The sequence below is a fragment of the Peromyscus leucopus genome, chromosome 9 (genome assembly GCF_004664715.2).
Source record: "Peromyscus leucopus breed LL Stock chromosome 9, UCI_PerLeu_2.1, whole genome shotgun sequence".
Classification (NCBI taxonomy): domain Eukaryota; kingdom Metazoa; phylum Chordata; class Mammalia; order Rodentia; family Cricetidae; genus Peromyscus; species Peromyscus leucopus.
In genome coordinates, this window is record NC_051070.1 from 60,847,924 (window position 1) to 60,871,325 (window position 23,402).

General features: G+C 42.1%; 1 protein-coding gene across 1 annotated transcript in view; it reads left to right on the forward strand.

Moving 5' to 3' along the window:
• The first annotated feature begins 200 nt into the window (after window positions 1-200).
• Window positions 201-23,402, forward strand: part of LOC114703377 (guanylate cyclase soluble subunit beta-2-like) — a 40,193-nt gene continuing 16,991 nt past the window's right edge. Inside the window, exons 1-7 of the mRNA XM_028884188.2 lie at window positions 201-381; window positions 5,274-5,373; window positions 6,235-6,431; window positions 8,260-8,368; window positions 9,767-9,870; window positions 11,385-11,601; window positions 22,344-22,664. Of these exons, the coding sequence (XP_028740021.2) occupies window positions 229-381; window positions 5,274-5,373; window positions 6,235-6,431; window positions 8,260-8,368; window positions 9,767-9,870; window positions 11,385-11,601; window positions 22,344-22,664 (1,201 nt within the window). The 5' untranslated portion in view covers window positions 201-228. The remainder of the gene's footprint in view (window positions 382-5,273; window positions 5,374-6,234; window positions 6,432-8,259; window positions 8,369-9,766; window positions 9,871-11,384; window positions 11,602-22,343; window positions 22,665-23,402) is intronic.

The following is a 23,402-nucleotide window of genomic DNA, read 5'->3' on the forward strand; positions in this document are numbered from 1 at the left end:
TGTGGTTAACCAGGACTGCTCCCGGCTTTTTTTTTTTTTTTTTTTTAAATGGTGCCTTGTGACACTGAGGTGATTCCTGACCTGTGGTTGATGAAGAAGGTGCAGGATTCGACAGTCTGTATCACAGCAGCAGGGTTTGAGCACTTTGGCTATGAATAAAGACTCCCCAAGGGATAACCGCACCTCCTAGGGATCTGACTGGGGGGTGTGTATCCCACAGACGTATCCATGGAAGCCATTCTGAAGCTCTTTGGCGAATACTTCTTCAAGTTCTGTAAGATGTCTGGCTACGACAGGATGCTGCGGACCCTGGGAGGGAGTCTCACGGAGTTTATTGAAAACCTAGATGCCCTCCACAGTTACCTGGCACTGTCCTACCAGGTAAGTCCGTCTGGGCTTTGTCTTGGTGGTCCTGAGGGGAGCTGTACAATCCATGGCCTCTGGCATCAGTGGGCCCAGGAGCTCTCTTAGAGGAAAAAAGGAGGGTAAATACCCACTGGCTTCCTTTATAAATGGTTGACAAAAGTCAGAGTTCTAGCCTTGTGGTGGTTCGGGGCGGGGGGGGGGGGGGGGGGGGGGGGGCGCGGGTGTGTACTTCTGGAGGTTGAATGCAGACTCAGAATGAATCTGAGATGGGAACAAGGGCTGAAAAACAGGTTGGGGTGGATTTTCAAATACCTCTTCAGGTCTCTTGGCCGGGGTTGAGCTGATAATAGCATATGCAACCAGATTAGGCAAAGCTTGGCAGGGCCAAGAGCCAGAACTGGGAGCCATCCAACACTGATTAACCCATTGGGGTGTTAGGAAACTTCAATTCCCAACTGGGATATGTCTTTCTGGAGTTCATGCCTTGCTGGTGTTCTTGTTAGAGCTGATTGAAAATTCAAATGCCTAGATTTTCTTTTTAAACATCAAAATATGTAGCAGGAATCTTAAAAGTTCTTATTAATAAAATCAAACCCAAGGCCAGTTATTGGGGTCAATGCTGGTAGATCAGAGAGACAGAATAAGTCACAGCTGTCTCACCTTGCCAATTCCTCAGTTGGTCTTGTTTCTTGAGACTGGAGGCCTCTGAATCGTCATCTAGAATGGGTCTCAGCTGAACTGCTGCTCCAAAGCCTGAAAGCTTAACTAGCCTAATGCTTAACCAGCCACATGCTTAACCAGCCAAATGCTTAACCAGCCAAATGCTTCTAGTTTCTGGTCCTCACGCCTTATATATCTTTCTGCTTTCTACCACCACTCCCTGGGATTAAAGGCTGACTTTCTGGGATTAAAGGCATGTGTCACCATGCTTGGCTTTTTCCAATGTGGCCTTGAACTCACAGAGATCCAGAGGGATTTCTATCTCTGGAATGCTAGGATTAAAGGTGTGTGCTATCACTGCCTAACTAGTGACTTTTCTGTTCTCTGACCCCAGATAAGTTTATTAAGGTACACAATATTTTGGGGAACACAATATCACCACAAAAATGCTTTATTGTAAAGGTGTGGTATTCATCCATAGCATAAATAATAGCTTATTAACTCACATAAAGCAGTTTATTTTTATTTTATTTGTTTATTCTTCTCTCATACATTACATCCTGACCACAGTTTCCCCTCCCTCCACTCCTCCCAGTTCTCCCCCTCATCCCCCCCCTCACCCAGATTCATTCCTCCTCCATTTCCCCTCAAAAAAGAGGAGGCCTCCCAATGACATCCACTGAACATGGCATAACAAGTTACAATGAGGCTGGGCACAAATCCCCATATCAAGGCTCAACCAGGCAACCCAGTAGGAGGAAGAGGGTCCCAGGAGCAGGCAAAAGAGTGTGAGACAGCCCCTGCTCCCACTCTTAGGAGTCCCACAAGAACATCGAACTATACAACCATAACGTATTTGCAGAGGACTTAGCTCAGACCCATATAGGGTCTGTGATATTCACTTCAGTCTCTGTGAGGCCCTACAAGCCCTGCTTAGTTGATTCAAACAGTTTATTTTTATGTCCCTTTATGTATGTATGTGACCAAGAACTTTCTTCATTATTTATATGTCTTGTGTTCATAAGCACTTCAGGAGGGTGGTCATGAAGATAAGATGGGACTGTGCTGCTAAAGTGCCCCTTAACTAGTATGGCAAAGGGAACATGCTTTTTCCATCTTCCAGATCAAGACAATATGAAAGCATTGTGTGTGGGGGGTAAGTGTATGTGTGTTTGTATGTGTCAGATGTGTATGTGTTTGTGTGGTTTGTATATGGTGTGTGTATGTGTGTTTGTGTGGTTTGTATGTGTATCTGATGTATGTGGTATGTGTATGTGTGTTTGTTTATGTGTGTGTGGTGTGTTTATGTATGTATGTGGTATGTATGTGTGTTTGTGTGTATGTGGTATGTGTGCGTTTATGTGTGTGTGGTGTGTATGTGTGTGTTTGTGTATGTGTGGTATGTGTATATGTTTGTGTGTGTGGTGTGTTTGTGTATGTATGTGGTGTGTGTGTGTTTATGTGTGTGTGGTGTGTGTATGTGTGTGTTTGTGTATGTATGTGGTATGCGTGTGTGTGTGTGTATGTGGTATGTGTGTATGTGTGTGTGTGTGTGTGTGTGTGTGTGTGTGGTGTGTGTATGTGTGTGTTTGTGTATGTATGTGGTATGCGTGTGTGTGTGTGTATGTGGTATGTGTGTATGTGTGTGTGTGTGTGTGTGTGTGTGTGTGTGTGTGTGTGTGTGTAGGAAGGAGTGTGGGCATGTGGAAATCAGAGGATGACCTCAAGTGTCAGCTCCCACTTCCCATCTTGTTTGTGGTTTGCTGCTGGGTAGACCAGGCTAGCTGGACCTGGATTATCCTGTCTTGTCCTCTCATTTTGCTGTAAGAGTCCTGGGATTACTATACACACGACAACACCTGGCTTTAAGTGGATTTTAGGGATTTGAACTCAGGTCTTCACACTTTCACAGTAAGAGTTTTTTCCATGGAGTTATCCTGGCAGCTCCTGAATAGTTATTGAGTACCCACCATGTATGAAGCACGTTTTACAAAGGCATTTGACACAGACAAAAATAGGAAGCAAATAACCCTCCTTACTGTGATGTGTGGATTGAAAGAGGCATAATAAAGGGCCGTAACACTGGAGTGGACCCAGAAAAGGTTTTATAAACAATCACTTCTCCTTGAACTTCCTTCTCTGTCAACACAGACAGCTCCAACATCATAAGAGCTTACATGGCAGCTGCGGTCAAATTTCTTCACCGAAGTAGACCCAGTAGGGTGCGAAGAGTTAGATCCTACCCCTCTACCACCCAACATGTATGTGCACATACATACATACGCCACACATAATACACACACAGAGATGGAAACATAGATTCACACCAACATAGCATACACTGTTGTTGTGTGACAAGACCTTTTCCTGGGGAGAAGCAACACGTCTACTTAGCCCAGATTGGGAGCCCATGACAGACCAAAGCACGGATACCACCCAAGTCCAACTGGTGAACTAATGAGTTTAATTGGGGTGGCTTACAGGAATATAGGTGAGGGGTCACTTACAGGAGCTGAAATGACTCACAGACAGCTGCATCACCAAAGTTCTCCCCAGCATGGGTGACAGCTCACAAAAGCTGAGAATCTGGAACACACTACACAGACTGCAGAAATCTCAAAAGTTAGATCATGTCCCCGCCAAGTGGCTTAGTCTAAAGTATGTTCTTGAAGGTTCTAGTTTTCAAGTGGAACCAGCCTTCAGAACAAAAATGAGTTGATTATTTCTAGTTGTGAGGTCTCTGAGCCGCTAATCTTCCCGAGTGAAAGTGCTCACGTGGCTTGGTCACAGGCCAAGTATGGTGACAGATAACCCTTGGGGTATATAGAAGCAGCATGGTGTAGTGCTAAGGGTCATGGAGGCTTAGCAACGGTTCTCTCATTAATCTCATTTTAACTTCTCTGGGTGAGGCCCAGTTACCAAATGGAATAGTTATATATATATTGTATATACTATTGTAGTTCTATGTGTGGTAATAGAGAAATACTATTGTAGTTCTATGTGTATAGTAAAGGATACATTCTATTGTAGTTCTGTGGGGGCTAATGGGTACATACTATTGCTTCACACCACTTTGAAAATCGTAGTTTATGACACAGCTATACCATTCTTGGGCATATACCCAAGGGCTCTAAGTCATCTAGAGAAATATTTACATATCCATGTTTATTGCTGCACTGTGCAAACAGCCAAGCCATGGGACCAGTCTAAAACCTAATTAATAGACAAAGAAAATATGGTACATACACACAATTGAGTATTTTTGCAGCTATATAGAAAAATAAAGTCATATCATTTTCAGGAAAATGAATACAACTGGAAATGATTGTGTTAAGTGAAATAAGCCAGACTCAGAAAGACAAATTCTGTGTGTTTTCTCCCATATGCAGACCTGGATTTAAAAGTATTCATATTCAGACCATGTGTAGCAGTATGCTCCTTTAATCTAGCATTCAAGAGGCAACAAGTGGACAGATTTCTGTGAGTTTGAGGTCAGCCTGGACTACATAGTGAATTCTAGACCAACCTTGGTTACACATTGAGACCCTATCTCAAACATAAAATTTACAAGGAGGGGCTGGAATGATGTCACAGTGATTAAGGAAGATTACTGCTCGTTCAGAGAACCTGGGCTCACGTCCCCGCACTTACATGGCAGCTCACAACCATCTGTAACTCCAGTTCCAGAGAATCCAATACCCTCTCTGGCTTTCACAGGCACCAGGCACACATGTGGTACACACACACACACACACACACACACAGGCAAAACATTCATACACGTAAAATAAAAATAAGTAACAAATGTTTTTAATTATGTATGCATGTACATGTACGTATATATGTTAATGTGTATGCGTGTTAGCATCACAGAATGGAAAGGGGATCGTGAGAGGAACAAGAGATCTTAAGGGAGATGGGAGGTAGAGGTGATGGAATACATGTGATAATTAAACCAAAGGGTATAAATGAGGAAAAAAGGGAGCCAGCTGGAGGGGGTGCAGGGCCAGTCTAGAAGGGGACTGAATAAGATTAAAACAATATATATATATATATATATATATATATATATATATATATATATATATATATATATATGTATATATATATATATACACTGTGGTTAAACTCATTGTTTTTTATGTTAACCCAGAAAAATAAAAATATGTTATGAGCCTATAAAAACCATAATATAAACAACATGTTTTCCTTCCCTATTGGAGAAATGTGCTGTTTCTGTTCATCAGGAAATGAACGCACCGTCCTTTCGAGTTGAGGGAGGAGCTGACGGGGCAATGCTTCTCCATTACTACTCAGACAGAAGTGGCCTCTGCCACATTGTACCAGGTAGGACATGGATCAGCCCATCCCAGAGCTCTCTAAGGTGGCCATACACCTGCTGTGAGGAGAGCACTTCACCTCCTATGGTGACCGGCTTCTCTGTCGTGATCGTAAGGATCTGGAGATTTTTAGAGTAATTTCCAGAACATCAGAAGAAGACATGATCTTTAACACGCTACACAGTTGTTTGCAGAGCGATGATGATTCTGTGGAGATGTTTGTATCTATTGACTTTAAAAGAATTCAGCATTGTAGAACAGTCTTGGTACTTAGTCTTTTTGTTGATTGTGTTTTGCTTTGAACCCAACGCCTTCTGCATTCTTAGTATACATTCTCCTCCACGGAGGTCCATCTCCTGCCCTAAAGCCCTGTATGAGCAGGGGGCTATTTCATGCCACACTCCCCTTAACTGCCCCATGGCTGCATTTGTGGTTGTTGTGAGCCTTTGCTAATGTAGATAATGCAGTGGGAAACTTCACGTTTGCTTTCTTCATATTTTATATTTTACCCCTAGATGGATTCCCAGAACAATAGTTTTGAACCCATGAGCTTTAATGCATTTCCAGTGGAATTTTGCTTCCATTTACAGTTTGTCTAATGAGTTATATGTCTTCGTGGAAGAAAAGCATGAACAAACATTGAGGTAGAAATCATAAGGACAGGGACATATTTAGTATTCAGACTCTCAGAACTTAAATCCCTGAATAATCTTCCCCTTGAGTCATCATAGGATGTCTGCCTTGAGGCGCAACATGGGCGTAGTGAACTGAAGAAAACTCACAAAGTTGTGTGCGTGGATATGTCAGTGATGCTTGGCGGTGTGCTGCCTCTTGCCATCCCTCACCCACAGGTGTCGTTCTGCTGCAGGCATCATTGAAGCTGTGGCCAAGGACTTCTTTGACACTGATGTGACCATGAGCATCCTTGACATGAACGAAGAGGTGGAGAGGACAGGGAAGAAGGAGCATGTCGTGTTTCTGGTTGTGCAGAAGGCTCGCAGACACATGAGAAGGGCAGAGGCCAACAGGCCGCACAACAGTGAGGACATCCACACAGACCAAGAGGTACTGCGCTTGCCGTGTCTTCAGAGAGCATAGCTTCCCCAGGACGGCTGCTTGTCCTGGAACGGTCTATGTGAACAACACAAATAAGCGGGCCTTGAACAGTGGAATTCTAGGCGAGCTCTCCCAGGCCTGGCTTTCTTGACACTGTGGACCAGATTATTCTGGGCTGTGATGGGCTGCACTTTGTAGGATCCTTCGCCACATCACAGACCTCTGTCCATCCAATGTGACTAAAATGCTACCGCTTAGTTGTGGCAATCTAATTGTTTCCAAGCATTGCCCAGGTCCCCTGACTAGAGGTGGGAGTAAAAATCACTTCTAGCTGAGAATCACAAAGCCAAGGTTAACTTAATGCAGACTTTCTAGTACGTACCTCAGCCTGTAAAATGTTCACATATAGAAATGCCAAAGCTGGGTATAGGTATAGTTCATACCTATAAGGCACTTGGGATGCTGGAGTAGGAGAATTGCTATGAGTTTGAGGCCAGTCTGGGATGAAGAACAAGAAGTCTCTCTTAAAACCTCAACAACAACCCAAGATAAAGGACTTGAAGTTGGAATTTGCGATCTTCTTTCGCAGTCCTCTTGCGATGAGTGGACCTGTCAGGTCCTCAGTGCCTACTTAGCAGGTGGGACCAGTGACAGGTCCAGCATGTAGTCAAGAGCCTATCTTTGACCACCTCGTCCACAGCACATAAGGTGATCACTGCCAGCTTAGAGGCCACGTGTGTTAGGTTAAAATCTTTCTGAATCCATGTAGCCTGTTCAAACACACAGATAGGAGTATGACTCCTGGAGCCTGAGGTCACGTTTTACAGCCCAGGGTTACATTGGATAGCATGCAAAGCTGTCAGGGTCCACTCACCGGAGAGGATTCAACCTCAGCAAGAGTGCTGTGGGTTCATTGAAAGTGATGGAGACTTTCTTGATTCTTGGTGAGTTTGCCTCAGGTTCTAGGGTCTCAGATAAATGACAGTCACCAATGAGCCAGTAGCTTCTGAGTTTGTTATCTCACATCCAAAAAGGAAACTGGGATAAGGGGTGGGCAGAATGAATACAGGTTTATCAGGGAAACATGAGAAAGAGCTCCTACAATTCAGGGAGGCTCCATGAGAGGAGTGCCGACATGCCGCTGGCCTAGTAGATCTTACGGTGAGAACTGGATGGCCGCTGAGATTATCTTTATTGGGCCTGGTCGTTTTTAAACGTGTCAGCAGCCTGAACCAGTAAGGAGTTCACAAACCCTCTGCATACCCCCTTGGCCCAAGTTGCGAGGGACTCATCGATCTAGGGAGGGCTGTGTGTGCTGTGTGATCAGCTCATGCGCCCCCAAGAGCCATGCACTTATTGCCCTAGGAAGAGTCATCTCCCGTCTCAAGAGGCTGCCGATTCTGTGTGTGAACGTCTTCTCTGGGAAATGTGTCTTGGCATGGTTAACTATCCCACTGCTGTGTATCTTCAGTTGCTACTATAAAGGGAGACTCTGGTGAGCACCTTTGTAACCTGCTTTTGCCACATTTTGTATTTAACCCTGGGACATAGTCTCAGAGCTACCCTAAGGAACTCATGAGCCTCTAAGCATTCCCTGGAGATCTTGTAAAAATATCTTGCTTCCTTTGATAGAGAAAGGGCTGGAGGATTAACTAGCAAGTACACCTTGGAGCTCCAGGCTCCTGATAGAACTGATCCTCCAAGCCCTCACACTATCCCTCTGCCCACCAACACTCTTCGCTACACAAAGATGGGCCCAGCAGCAGCAAGTAGGGCTTTTTCATCCCCAGTCCTGTGACCAGGTGCCTGTGCTTCCTTCCCTCCCCGCCCTCTGCAGGCTCTCAAGACAACGGTCTGTACGATGAAGGAGAAATATTTGAGCATCTCTGTTGGCCCTGAAGAGAAATCTCACAGGGATGCGAAGGCATCAGTCGTGTTTGGAAAAGGTGAGTGTGCTGTTCTCCTGGATCCAGCTCTTAGATAAGAACAACTGTCTGGTTTGCAGGGCAAGAACCCCGTACACAAATGGGGCAAAGCCCCCTATAATTTTGAGGCCTTGATTCCTTTGGAGCTTGGATTTAGCAACTATGGTTTTTAACTTTTTTTTGGTTTGTTTGTTTTGTTTTGTTTTTTGAGACAGGGTTTCTCTGTGTAGCTTTGCGCCTTTCCTGGAGCTCACTTGGTAGCCCAGGCTGGCCTCGAACTCACAGAGATCCGCCTGGCTCTGCCTCCCGAGTGCTGGGATTAAAGGCGTGCGCCACCACTGCCTGGCGATACCGGGCGGTTTTTAACTTTTAAAGTCAGCTTCTAACTTGCCATACAGCAGCTCCTTTGTTTGTGCTGGGCAGCATGGAGACACCATCATTTTTGTGATCAGGAAAGCCACGACTTGTGCTCATCCCAGGAGGTGCCTATGAAGAGGCGGCTGGGCACAGATGTCCTGGGCATAGTAAATTCTGCATCTCTTTTGGACCCAGGCCTTATTAACTGGGGTGTGTTTCTGGACTGGGAATCTGTGGCTAACCACAGCCAGCCAGCAGAACAAAGAACAGAGGGCAAGAATCAAGAAAGCACATTTCTGTCTCTCTCTGAGGAGCTGCGACATGGGACAATGCTGTCCAGCTTTCCATTCACAAAGTAAAGATGATAAGCTCAACACACTGGGTCTTGGGGCACTGAGCTAGACTGACACCCGGCACCTGACATTCAAGTCAGAATCAGAGCTCTGACCCAGTGGAAGAAGGGAGCTAGATGCTCCTTGTCATGGCCTGGTAGGTCAAATGACAGACATCTGGGAGAGGGTCTAGAGGGCTCAAAGAGCTGCATTCTGAGTCCTTCAAGCTGTGGCAAACACAGTTGACATCCTTTGTCTAGGAGATTTTCATATCAAAAAGGCTCCATTGAGAATCTGCACCCCCTGCCAAATAGGACTGTTGGTTAAATTTTCACGTGCCACCCTAAACTGTCAGTCTACAAAGCTCTATGGCAAACGTCCCTGCTGCCGGCCCCGGGCACACACTCACTCCTCTCCTGGCTCATTGTCTGCTTGTCACCATTTCAATGCCAGCTCTGTTTTCATGGTGAGACATACTCAATTGGCCCCGAAACTAACTCTTCAGCAGCGGGCAGAAACTTGGCAGGGGGCAGGAGGGCTTCTCAACCTGGTCGCAAATTTTCTGTTTGTTTTAATTTGGAAGATAATTGCTGTGGCCATCTGGAGAGGCTGAGGGAGCCTGTGCTGAGGAGTGGGAATCACACTTTGCTCCTGACACACTTAAGATTCTAACCCTGTCCAAGTGCCTCCACCGGGGCCTCTCACTAGAGCTTTCTCTCTCTGTGTCCAGGGCCCTTCAGGGATGCCTTCCAGCCTGTCTATCCTGAGAGACTGTGGATTGAAGAGGAGGTGTTCTGCAATGCTTTTCCTTTCCACCTTGTTTTTGATGAAGCAGTAAGAGTCCCTTCCTCTCAGAAGCTTGGGCTTGGGGGCTAAGTCAGGGGTGGGAGCTCAATCCACTGTCATGTCCTATAAGGACTTTAGATCCCCGAGTTCACAGGGTTTAAGAGACTAGACTTTGCCCTGGAGGGTCTACTGATTTCATTTCATGTTGTAGACTCTTCCGAAATGCATGTTCTTATTCAGGTAAATATAGCAAGGAAGTTGAACCAGTGAATAAATGGGGAGGTTTATGGTCAGAAAGAAAGGCTGGAGGAAGACTTTAAAATTCACTCCAGAAAGAGGCATCAAAATGCACCCTGTAGCCATGGTTCTAAAAGTGACCTGCCACCTGCTGGTGACTCTCAATCTCCCATCATGCTTCACTTCCCGCTCTGTTCTGTTGGGGCTGTGAGCACGGCCATTTAAATGGACCGCTATCAATTTCCAAGGATCAAGTATCTTTCAACTGAAGCTTGGGTATGATGGCACACATCTATAACCTCAGCACCCAGGAGGCTGAGGCAAGGGTTAAGTTCAAGGTCAGCCTAGGCTGCAAAGCAAGAGGTAACACCTCAAAACAAAACCAGATGTAGATATAGATGATACAGACATGTGAACTGAGTTGATTTTTTTTTTATTCATTGAAAGGGTATGTAGGCAAGATGAATTTAGTCAAACATATGTGTTAAACTAGTCAGCCATTAGGATTTCCTCTAGTGTTTATTGGAATTCATATGCATGTCACCTGGCAGCTGAGTGCTCAGCATGAATTCTGTGACATGTACACACATGAGGATAGTATCTTCCCATAGAAAAGTGATGGTACCATGACAGTTAAAAACAAAAAATAAAATAAAACATCATAGGTGGGAAACAGAATTATAAGCCAGTGAATGCCAACATTCTTCCAATACCACAACATTATTATTACTCATGCCATTGTTTTCAGTCCAATCTGCTCTAAATACTCCCTTCCCTGTCAGCTTCTGTTATAGACTAATAGAAACTGAATGATACATAACGTTGATTTCCGTAGCTTACCTGCGATCTTATGACTAGTAAAGGCTTCCAGACACTGTGCTGGTATTGGATGTGTGATGTCAAGGTCCCTTTTCATGCGCCTTTTGTGCATTCTCTGGAGACAGCAGAGAAATATTGTCCCATCCTGGTCCCAGGATGCGCTGGTGACAAGTCCAGAATTTTGCTAGTTTATGAAGGAGCCAGGAGCTGTGCAGGGGATGAGGAGATCCAGCATGGAATGAAGAACTATTGGCTTTGTTGAGAGCCTTAATGCCTCTGGGCAGTCAGAATATGATTCTGAGCAGCCCCATGCTGTTTCATTCCTCTTCCAACATCAGCTGCAGATTTGACTATTTAAGAAAATGATAGCTTCATTATGCTTATTCCATTACTGACCCTCTTCCCCAGTGAGTCATAAAGCAAAGCCCAAATGTCACAACTAAGGGAAAGCCAACGGTGCGAGTTGCTTTCTGATTCCTAGACTGACATGTGTCCTCTGTGGATAGCTAAGGGTCAAGCAAGCTGGAGTGAATATTCAGAAGTACATCCCTGGACTCCTAACCCAGAAGTTTGGAATAGATGAATATTTCTCCCTCATCCACCCTCAAGTTACCTTCAGCATCTCCAGCATCTGCAAGTTCATTAACAGCCAATTTGTCTTGAAGGCACGAAGAGAAATGATGCCCAGAGCATGGAAGAGCCAGCCAACACTCAAACTCCGGGGTAAGAGGCCATGCCATTCTCTTCTGCCTGTTAGAGCAGCAAGAATGGGAAGAGAGCTTTTCAACCTCCCCCAAGCCAGGGAAGGGACTACATTGAGAACAAGGATTTTTTGTTTTGTTTGTTTGTTTTTTATTTTCTGATATTTCTACTTGGTCTGATCAGTAAATAACATTTTATATTTTCAGTTATTTCTGGTTTAAACATAAAGGACTATATGATAAGTATATACATGTACATAAACATACTGTATGGAAATGCACATATTATATATTCCAACACTATATGATATGGTTATACTGTACACTAAAATATGCAGTTGTAATTATAAATTCTATAGTTACAAAATTCTGCTCTGTTACATGAGAGATAATATATTAACTTAATGTCTATCCTTTCTAAAGCAACAAACTCATCCAACCTACTGGTAGAGAATACATTTTGATTTTGCTTCAATTATAATAGAAGTTTTTCCATATTTTAATCTGCACTACAGGAGATTCGTATTAAGAATGCTCACAGTTGGTACACACATCACCCTATCCATGTTCAGAACACTTTAAACATCTGCAGAACTCAAATCCTCTGCCTATTAAATAGCTCCCTGTTCCTCTTTTTTCCCCTCTGGCTTCTACCAGCTTTCTAACTTCGTCTCTGTGGCTGTGGCTGTTCTAGGTGCTGAGTAAGGGAAGAGGAGTCTTACAGGACTTGTTCCTCTGGGGCTGGCTCATTTCCTTCTCTCTTTGGTTGGATAATATTCCATTGCTTGATTGTGTCTAGCCACTCATCCATTGAAAGACTTGGCTTGCCGGGCGGTGGTGGCACACGCCTTTAATCCCAGCACTTGGGAGGCAGAGGCAGGCGGATCTCTGTGAGTTCGAGGCCAGCCTGGTCTACCAAGTGAGTTCCAGGAAAGGCGCAAAGCTACACAGAGAAACCCTGTCTCAAAAAAACCAAAAATAAAAATAAAAATAAAAATAAAAAAATAAAAAAAGAAAGAAAGAAAGAAAGACTTGGCTTAATTCCTTTGGCTGTTGTGACTCTCCGTGACCATAGGACCCAAATATCCATCTCCTTGCATCCTGGATTTTAGTTCTTTTGAGCATATGTATATACAGAAATGGACTTGATAGGTCATATAGTAAATTTATTTTTTTATTGAAAAATTTTTCTATACAATGTATTTTGACCATCTTTTTCTTTTCCCCCAATTGCTCTCAGATCCCCCTCCTCCTACCCAGACAACTTCATGTTCTCTTTCTTTAAAATATAGAAACAAAAAAGGAAAAAAAAAACAGAGAACACACACACACCAGAAATAAAAATAAGTAAGCAAAAACCAATAAGACAAAAAAAAAATGCCCAAACAAAGCAAAATGAGACAAAAAAAATCTACAAAGATACCACTGAGTTTGCTTTGTGTTGTCCAGTTATTCCTAGATGGATCCTATCCTAAACTGTAGTCAATAAAACCAGTAAGACTTCATTGAAAAAAACTAATTTTTCCTTTACCAGCATGTATGGTGGTATTGTGTTCCCCAAAATATTGTGCACCCTAATAAATTCATCTGGGATTAGAGAACAGAACAGTCACTAGATATAGAGGCCAGAAAATGGTGGCACACACATCTTTAATCCTATCACTGGGGAGGTGGAGATCCATTTGGATCTCTGTGAGTTTAAAAGCCACACTGGAAACAGCCAGGCATGGTGACACATGCCTTTAATCCCAGGAGGTGAGCCTTTATTCCAAGGAAGTGATGGCAGAAAGCAGAAAGGTATTTATATAAGGGGTGAAAACCAGGAACTGGTAGCTGGTTAAGCTTTTAGGCTTTTAGCAGCAGTCAGCTGAAATCCATTCAGATGAGGACTCAGAGGCTTCCAGTCTGAAGAAACAGGATTAGCTGAGGAATTGGCAAGGTGAGGTGGCTTGTTCTGCTTCTCTGACCTTCCAGCATTCACCCCAATACCTGGCTTCAGGTTTGATTTTTATGAATAAGACCATTTAAGATTTGTGCTACAAGCATGTATCAATTGTAGATAACTTCTTGGTTAGGGGTAGGAGATCATGTCCGATTCCCCCTCTCAGCACGGGGTCCCCATCTGGCTTGAACCTGTGCAGGTCCTAAGCATGCTTCCAGTCTCTGAGTTCATATATGCATCAGTCCTGTGGTGTCTGGAAGACACTGTTCCTTTGTGTTGTCTATCCCCTATGATCTTAAAATATTCCTGCCTCGTCTTCTTTATTTCCCCTGAGCACTGAGGGGAGGGATTTAATGAAGACATCCAATTTAGAACTGGGTGATCTAAAGTCTCTTATTCTCTGCACATTGTCTGTTTCTGCACTAGTTTCCCACCTGCTACATGAAGAAGCTTCTCTTGATGTGGGTTGAGTGAGGTACTGATCTATGGGTATAGCGGTATATCATTAGAAGTCATTTTTTTTTTGGTCTTTTTTCTTTAGCAGAATAATAGTATTAGGTTTCCCCCTATGCCCATGACCTAGCTATTCTCAGGTTCTTGGCCAATTTATCAGTGTCAGATGTGGTTCCTTCTCATGGAGTGGAACCAATCACACAGTAGTTGGTTACTCCCATAACATTTGTGCCACTATTACACAAAAATATATATCTTGGAGGCAGTTCACTGTTGGGGGTTGCAAAGTTTGTAGCTGGAAGATATTGATTATTTGCCTTAGTCCTTCTGTATCATGAGGAGTACCCTCCAGTACCATGAATGCTAGTCACTAGGGGTGAAGCTTCTAGTTAGACATCAGCTTGATATCTCCATGTTCGATGACACATGTGTTTTCTTTAGCCATAGGGCCTTACCCTCAGGTTGTGGAAAGTAGCCAATAGCCTTGGCAATACATCTCAACAAGATCCAATCCTGGTATTGGAGGTTTTACTGGGTGTCATTCAAAGTCTTGTTGGGATATTGTCTTGGCTAATATTTGGTGATTCTATTTAGATTCCTTTTATATATGTATATATTCAGAAAGTTCTACAGTTGGAAGTTTTCATATGGTTTTTCAAATGTCCTTTAGTGTTACCTGTCCCTCTCCATATTTCTTCCTTTACTATTCTCTCCTATTCCCACCCCTATTTAATCCTCCTATTGTAGTTTCCCATTTTCTAGCTCCATCCATTTATCTGACAATTTCATGATTCCATTTTTTCTTAACAACTGAATAATAGTGTGCTGTATAAATGTACTACATTTTTTACTGTTTATTCAGCAGTTGACAGACATCTAGTCTGTTTCCAATTTCTGGGTATTAAGAATGAACAGCAATGAACATGAATAAACAAGTATCTCTGTAGTAGGCTGTAGAATCCTTTAGTTATATGCCCAAGAGTGTCATAGCTGGATCTTGAGGTAGATAAATTCTCAGTTTCCTGAGGAACTGACATACTGGTTTCCATAGTCACTGTACTAGTTTTCAATCCCACTAGCATGAGTAAGTGTTCTGCTTTCACCACATCTTTACCAGCATGTACTGTCTTTTTTTTTTTTTTTTTTTATCTTGACCATTCTGACTGGGGTAAGGTGAAAACCCAAAGTAGTGTTATTTTGCATCTTCCTGATGGCTAAGAAGGTTGAACATTTCTGTAAGTGTTTCTCAGTCATTTGTGTTTTATCCTTTGAGAATTCTCTGTTTAGTTCTGTACCCTATTTTTAAATTGGGTGATTTGTTTTTTGATGTTCAGTTTTATACTTTAGATATGAACTCTCTATCAGATGTATAACTAGTAACGATCCTTCCCCATTGCATAGGTCACTGCTTTGCCCAAATTATACTGTGCTTTGACATACAAAAGCTTTTCAGCTTCATGGGGTCCCATTTATTAATTGTTGGTCTTAGTGTCTGTTACACTGTTACTGTTAGACATCAGCTTGATATCTCCATGTTCGATGACACATGTGTTTTCTTTAGCCATAGGGCCTTACCCTCAGGTTGTGGAAAGTAGCCAATAGCCTTGGCAATACATCTCAACAAGATCCAATCCTGGTATTGGAGGTTTTACTGGGTGTCATTCAAAGTCTAGTTGGGATATTGTCTTGGCTAATATGTGCTGTTCAGAAAGTCTTTGTTGTTCCAATGACTTCAAACCTATCCCCCACGTTCTCATCTATCAGATTCAGGGTATCTGGTTTTACGTTAAGGTCCTTGATCTATTTGGAGTTCATTTTTGTTTGAGGTGATATACATGGATATACTTCCATTCTTCTGCAAACATCATCCAGTTTGACCAGCACCATTTGTTGAAGATACTGTACTTTCTTCCAGTGTTTACTTATTTACTTATTTTGCTTTTTTAAAAAAAATATCAGGTGCCCCTAGATATATGGTGCCCTTCAATTTGATTCAATTGATTAACATATCTACTTTTATGCCAATACCAAGCTGTTTTTTATTACTACAGATCTGTAGTACAACTTGAACTCTGGGATGGTGATACCTCCAGCAGTTATTCTATTATTCAGTATTGTTTTAGTTATCCTGGATTTTTTTTGTGGGGGGGGACATGTTTCTATATGAAGTTGAGAACTATTTTACAATTTCTGTGAAGAATTGTGTTGGAATTTTGATGTGGATTGCACTGAATCTGTAGATTAGTTTTGGTATGATGGCCATTTTAACAATATTAGTCCTACCAGTCCATTAGCATGGGAGATCTTTCTAGCTTCTGGTATCTTCTTTAAGTTCTTTCTCCAGTGTCTTAAAGTTTTTATTATACAAGTCTTTCACTTGTTTAGTTAGAATTATCCCAATATATTTTTGAGGCTATTATGAAAAGAAAAAAGAAAAAAAGAAAGATACTACTTCCTTGATTTTTTTCTCAGTGTGTCCATCATTTATACATAGGAAGGCTACTGAATTTTGTGTGTGTTAATTTTGAATCCTTCTAATTTGCTAAAAGTGTTTATCAACTGTAGAAGTTTCCTTGTGGAATATTTAGGGGTTTTTTATATGTAAAATTATATAATCTGCAAATAAAGATACTTTGACTACTTCCTTTCCTGTTTGTATACCTTTGATCTCCTTAAGTATTATTGCTCTGGCTAAGACTTCAAGTACTATATTGAATATGTATGGTAAGAGTGGACAACCTTAATTTGTTCCTGATTTTAGTGGAAATGCTTTGAGTTTCTCTCAATTCAGGTTGATGTTGGTTGTGGACTTGCTGTAAACTGCCTTTATTATGTTGAGGTATGTCCTTTGTATCCTTAGTCTCTCCAGGACTTTTATCATGAAGGGATGTTGGATTTTGTCAAAGGCCTTTTCTGTGTTGACTCAGATTATAATGTGATTTTTGCCTTTCAGTCTGTTATATGGTGGGTTATATTTATAGATTTGTGCATGTTGATCCATTCCTGCATTTCTGGGATGAAACCAACTTGATCATGATGGATAACCTTTTTGATATGTTTATGGATTTGGTTTACAAGTGTTTTATTAAGATTTTTTGTATCTTTATTCTTAAGGGAAATTGGACCATAATTTATGTTGGCTCTTTGTGAGGCTTTGCCTTCAGGTACTAGTGACCTTGTAAAAAGAATTAAGAAATGTTCCTTTAGTTTCTATTTTGTGGAATAATTGGAGGGGTATTGGTATTAACTCTTTTTTGACGGTCTGATAGAATTCTACACTGAACCTATCCAGCCCTGTTCTTTGGTTGTTATTGGGAGACTTGTAATTGCTACTTTTCTTTCACTGGGGCTTATGAATCTGTTTAAATTGCTTATTTGATCTTGTTTTGACTTTGATAGGTCACAGGAATAAAAAAAAATCACACATATCCAGGTGGAGTACAGATTTTTAAAGTATGTCATTATGCTTCTCTGAATTTCCCTAGTGTTTATTATTATCTCCTCCTTTTGTATCTAGTTTTATTAATTTGGATGGTCTTTCTCTGTCTTCTAGTTAGTTTGGCTAAGGTTTTGTCAATCTTATTGATGTTCTCAAAGAGCCAACTCTTTATTTCGTTCTTTGTGTTTTTTATTTGTCTCTTTTCCATTGGCTTCACCCCTGAATATGGGTTTTCACACACACATACTTTCATCTACTATTTGTGTGCTGTTCTTCTTGTTTTAGAGCTTTCTTGCATGTCACTAAGTTATTAATGTGAGATCTTTCCTTTTTTGATGTAGGCACTAGTACTATGAGTTTATAGATAGAAATTATATAAATTTGGCTTTATTGTAGAATGTTTTTCGTTATCTGTCTACTGATACCAATAGATTTTCTAGGTATAGAAGTCTGGGCTGGCCGGGCGTTGGTGGCGCACGCCTTTAATCCCAGCACTCGGGAGGCAGAGCCAGGCGGATCTCTGTGAGTTCGAGGCCAGCCTGGGCTACCAAGTGAGCTCCAGGAAAGGCGCAAAGCTACACAGAGAAACCCTGTCTCGAAAAACCAAAAAAAAAAAAAAAGAAGTCTGGGCTGCCATCTGTGGTCTCTCAGAGTTTGTAGAACAGTCCCTTATGGGTTTCAGAGTCTCCACTGAGAAGTTTTATTTTAATGAACCTGCCTTTATATGTTACTTAGTCTTTTTCCCTTACAGTTTTTAATATTCTTTATCTCTTTTATACATTTTAATGCTTTAATTATAATGTGTTATGGGGATTTTTTTCTTGTTCTGTCTATTTGGTGTTCACTTCTTACACATCGATAGGCACCTCTTCCTTTAGATTGGGGAAATTTTCTTCTATGACTTTGTTTAAGGTATTTCCTGTGCCTTTGACCTGGACTTATTTTCTTTCCTCTCCCCATGCTAGTCTGTTATTCATAGATTTGGTCTTTTCATAACGTGCCAGCTTTCCTGGATGATTTGTGCCTGGATGTTCTTACATTTAACATTCTCTTTGGCTGAGCTGTCCATTATTCTACCTTGTCCTTAATACCCAAGGTATCCTCTTTCACATCTTGCACTCTGTTGGTGAGGCTTACCTCTGAGGCTTTTGTTTGACATCTTAAGTTTTTCATTCCAGTTTTATTTCAATTGAGTTTTCTTTAGTGATTCTATTTCTTTGTCAAATTCTACTTTCATGTCTCGAATTGTTTTCATTACCCTCTTCGTTTGTGTTTTCACAGACTTCAATGAGGGATTTATTTATTTCCTATTTAAGGCCCTTGAACATGTTCATAATCTCTGGTTTGAAGTTCCTGGCTTGTGCTTCAGCTCTGTTGCATCTCTCAGAGCCTATTGCAGTAGGGTTACTGGCTTCTGACAGAGGCATAGTGTCTTGGTAGTTTGTGGTTTTGTGCAGGGATCTAGGTATCTAGAGTTGTTATATTTTGAGGTGTTTCTTGGTGTCGATATTTGGTCGTGTCTTTGTTGTGGGGGCATTCCAGTCTTTGGTTGCTTTTGCCCTTTCTGAATCCCAGGCAGGTGTGGTGGCTATGGGGTCCCTGGTAGATAGTGTTTCTGCAGGTTGGTGGCTAAGAGGAAAGGCTGAAACAGGCTGTGGAAAGAACTAAGGGGACAGGATTGATACCAAGAGATGGAGGCCTCAGGAATAGAGGTGATGTGGGAAGAGGGGCTCTTACAGGCAGGCTGCAGTAGAGCAAAGAATTGATGTGGGTTTTTTAATAGAAACTTTAACATTTTTTAAAGTTGCTACAATATTTTACCTTCCTACTAATAAGGCACAAGGATTTCAATTTTTCCACATACTCACAAATACTTATTACATTCTATATGTTTAAAAATAACAGCCATTCTAATAACTGCAAAGTCTCTTGTGGTTTTGATTTATTTGTATTTCTCTAATAATTGGTGACTTTCCCTAACTTCCTTTCTTCTTTCCTTTCTTTCTCTCTTTCTTTTTAAGATAAGATCTCTAAAACCATGATGATCCTCCTGCCTCTTCTTTTCAAGTTCTGGGTTACAGGAGTATGCCAATACCATCACTTCTAGTCCATTTCTTTGTGTATTTGGTAAAATGTTTATTCAAGTCCTTTGTCTATATTTTCCTGTGTGTGAGAGAGAGCTAGTTCTTTACGTATTCTAGTTATTAACTCCTTATTCGACAGATGATTTACAAACACGTTCTCTCGTCCTACGGGTTGCCCCCAATTTATTGTTTGTGTTCTTTGGTGCACAGACATTTAAAATTTTAGTGTAGTCTAATTCGTCTAGATTTCTCTTTCTGGCTGTGTTTAGGTGTCACAGTCACAAAATCACTGACACAACCAAATCCATTTCCCTCTGTTTTCTTCTAAGAGTTTTATACTTTTACTCTTGTGCTTAGGTCTTCAATCCAGTGTGAGCACATTTTTGTACCTGTGAGGGACACCTTGAGTTGCCTGTTAGACTAATTATATCTATTGTTGAACATATATACAAATTGATTTGAGGAAAAGCCACAGGAAAGGATGCTCCAAAAGCTTGAGTTAATCATAAAGTGTAGTGGTAAGAGACATAGTTGTCCAGATGAAGACCTGAACTCTGCCATGAAGTTGGAAACACTTTAAAAGGTCTCTTGTGGATACTATTTGAGATCTGAATCCCAGACTATAAGCGTCAAAGAATGGATCCTGGTTTAGAGAAATGGAGTCTGGTGGGCAGGTCATGGCCATTGCTGGGGTGCAGGTGGAAGAGGTTAGGTGTCAGAGTAGCTTAGGCAGGAGTGCGGGGGTGACAATCAGGACAAACTCACATAAGGCAGGACATGGTTACTAGGTGTTACAGGAGAACATTTAGAATAATTATTACCATTCTTGCTGGGGAACTGGTAAGGAAGGTGTAAGGAACTGAGAAATGGTATAACTAAAATCCTTGAGGGCAAGAATTTTGTCAGTTCAAGTCACCACGTATTCTGATGCTTAAAGCAGTGTGCCAGGTCAATACTTGGTACTTAATAGTTACGTGCCAAAAGAATCCATGATGGAGGTCACTTGTAGAGATGGTAGACATCTGTAAACAAACATCTAACGGGGAGCAGGGGAAACAACCACCATAGTGGCCGCATCATCACAGAGGGCGATTGGGAAATGAGTATCAAGAGCTTTAAGAAACAGCATATTTTTGTCTAAGAAATACCGTCCACAGGAGTGTATCCTTTAACAAAACAGCCACAGGTATGCATAAAGAGGTGTCAAGCTTGTTCACGGCAGTATTGTTTATAGAAAGATTCACTAGACATGATATAATCAATGCTGGCTTAAAATTTAAATAAGACACCACAACCAGTGTAGTCAGCAAAATTTGAGCTGTATATACTGCAGGAAATACTGCAGGAAAGTATATTTTGTGTGAAAAATTCAGATTGCAAATAGATACCAGATAGTTCCTCTTTGGGTAGTACAGAATATTAAGAGTCATTATGTATCTGAAGTATTATTATTTTAGATGATTTTCACTATTCTCTTGTGCTTAGAATTGGGGTAATAGAGAATATTAAAAGTCAATGTGTATCTGCAATATGATTGTTATAGATGATGTTCACTATTCTCTTATGCTTTTTCCTTTACTGTAATGAATGGGCACTGTTTTTATGATGCATTAAGAATCATATCTATTCTTTTTTTTTTTTTTTTTTTTTTTGGTTTTTCGAGACAGGGTTTCTCTGTGTAGCTTTGCGCCTTTCCTGGAGCTCACTTGGTAGCCCAGGCTGGCCTCGAACTCACAGAGATCCGCCCGGCTCTGCCTCCCGAGTGCTGGGATTAAAGGCGTGCGCCACCAACGCCCGGCTAAGAATCATATCTATTCTTAAAGAAATACACAATTTGAGTCTGGGAAGCAAGATTTCTTATGAGACACAGTGTTTTTTGTCACTTTGGCATAGGACACAACTGGATAATGTTAAAACAGAAAACCCAGACAGGTGTGGTGGCTCATACGTATAATACCAGCACTTGGGAGGTTGAGACAGGGGGATGGCTATGAGTGCAAGACCAGCCTAGGCTACAGAGTGATACATATTCTGATATCAAAAATGAATGAATGAATAAAGAAAGAAAGAGAGAAAGAAAGAAAGGAAGAAAGAAAGAGAGAAAGAAAGAAAGGGGCTGAAGGGATGACCCAGTGGTTAAGAGCACTTGATCTTGTAGAGGACCCAAGTTCAGATCCCAGTACCCACATCAGATGGTCTATAACTGTCTGTAGCTCTAGTTCTAGGGCATCTGACACAGCCACACTCAAATTGGGAACATAAACACACATACCTACATACAAATAAAAATTTTTAAAGAAACACACACACACACACACACACACACACACACACACACACAGGGAGAGAGAGAGAGAGAGAGAGAGAGAGAGAGAGAGAGAGAGAGAGAGAGAGAGAGAGAGAGCCTGAACTTAAGTCTTACACAATGCAACATTTACGAAAGTGAGAAAAGGGGAGAGGGTAGACACAGAGCAAAGAAAACCTTCAGTTAAGTAGGGCAAGTCCAGAGAGAATTCAGTGGTAGAAAGCCTCGGGAAGCAAGATTTCCAGAGGGAAGGTTAGCTTGACACCTAAGACAGTAGAAGAGCAAGGCAGAGAGAAGACAGAGCAGCTGGTGTTGGCACCTCAAGCTCAGAACCACAGTCACAGGAAGAGCCGCTATGCACAGAGTGGCTTATGAGTGAACAGAGACAGAGGTACAGATGAGTTTCACGACACATGGCTGAGAAGGAGGGAGCAGGCTGTGCAGAGGCTAAAGGACATGTGGTAGGTATGGGTGCTGCTTGCCTCTTGTTCCATGTGATTCCATGTGGTTTCATTGTCACACTCCTCTCTGTGATGGGCAGGCCAGATGATCTGGATGGACTCTCTGGAGTGCATGATCTTCATGTGTTCTCCAAAGCTCTGCAGCCTGCAAGAGCTCGAAGAGAGCAAGATGCATCTTTCTGACATCGCCCCCCATGATACCACCAGGGATCTCATCCTCCTCAACCAGCAAAGACTGGCAGAGATGGAGCTGTCCCGCCAGCTGGAGGAGAAGAAGGAGGAGTTGCGTATCCTCTCCAAGCACTTGGCCATCGAGAAGAAGAAGACGGAGACCTTGCTATATGCCATGCTGCCTGAACACGTGGCCAACCAGCTCAAGGAGGGCAAAAAGGTGGCAGCAGGTAAGGTGCCCTTCCTTTGACAGTGACCTTGGAGTATGGGGAGGATGGTGCTCATGCTAAAGGATGTGGACTTTGAACCTAGGCAGATCCGGGCTTGATTTATGGCTTTATCATTTAGAAATGGCATCACCTTGGGCTAAGTGGTTAACCCACATCCCCTTCATTTCTTTCCACGTACTGAAGATAATAAAAAAACAATACAAGAGTGGGGTGTGGATTGTTTTCAGAGCAGGACATGGACAAGGAGGTTCTGGGGGTGTAGTGATGTTTCTGGGTTCTTTAGAAAATGAAATTGTTGTTTTTTAGACAGTGAGAATTCACTGGTTTTATGTGCTTGTGTGTGTGTGTGTGTGTGTGCTTGTGTGTTGTATAGATATGTGTGTGTGTTGGTGCATGTGCCTGTACACACACGGAGGTCAGAGACAGCTGTCCCTTTCTACTCCTTTCTGTCTTATTCCTTTGAGACATGGCTTCTCACTGATACTAGAGCTGTACTAGAGGGCAGCAAGCCTCAGAAATGTTCCAGTATCTTCCCTTCACCACATTCAGGCTTTCGGACCACTGTACTTGGCTTTTTATGTGGGTGTTGGGGATTTGAACCCGGGCCCTCGTGCTCACACAGTAAGCAATCTTGCCCTCTTAGCCATCTCCCTACTCTCAAGTTCATTTTCCTTGCAGTAGAAGTGGCATGACTAGTTTAACTAGGCAGGCTATGTGATGGAGTGCTGATCACACAGC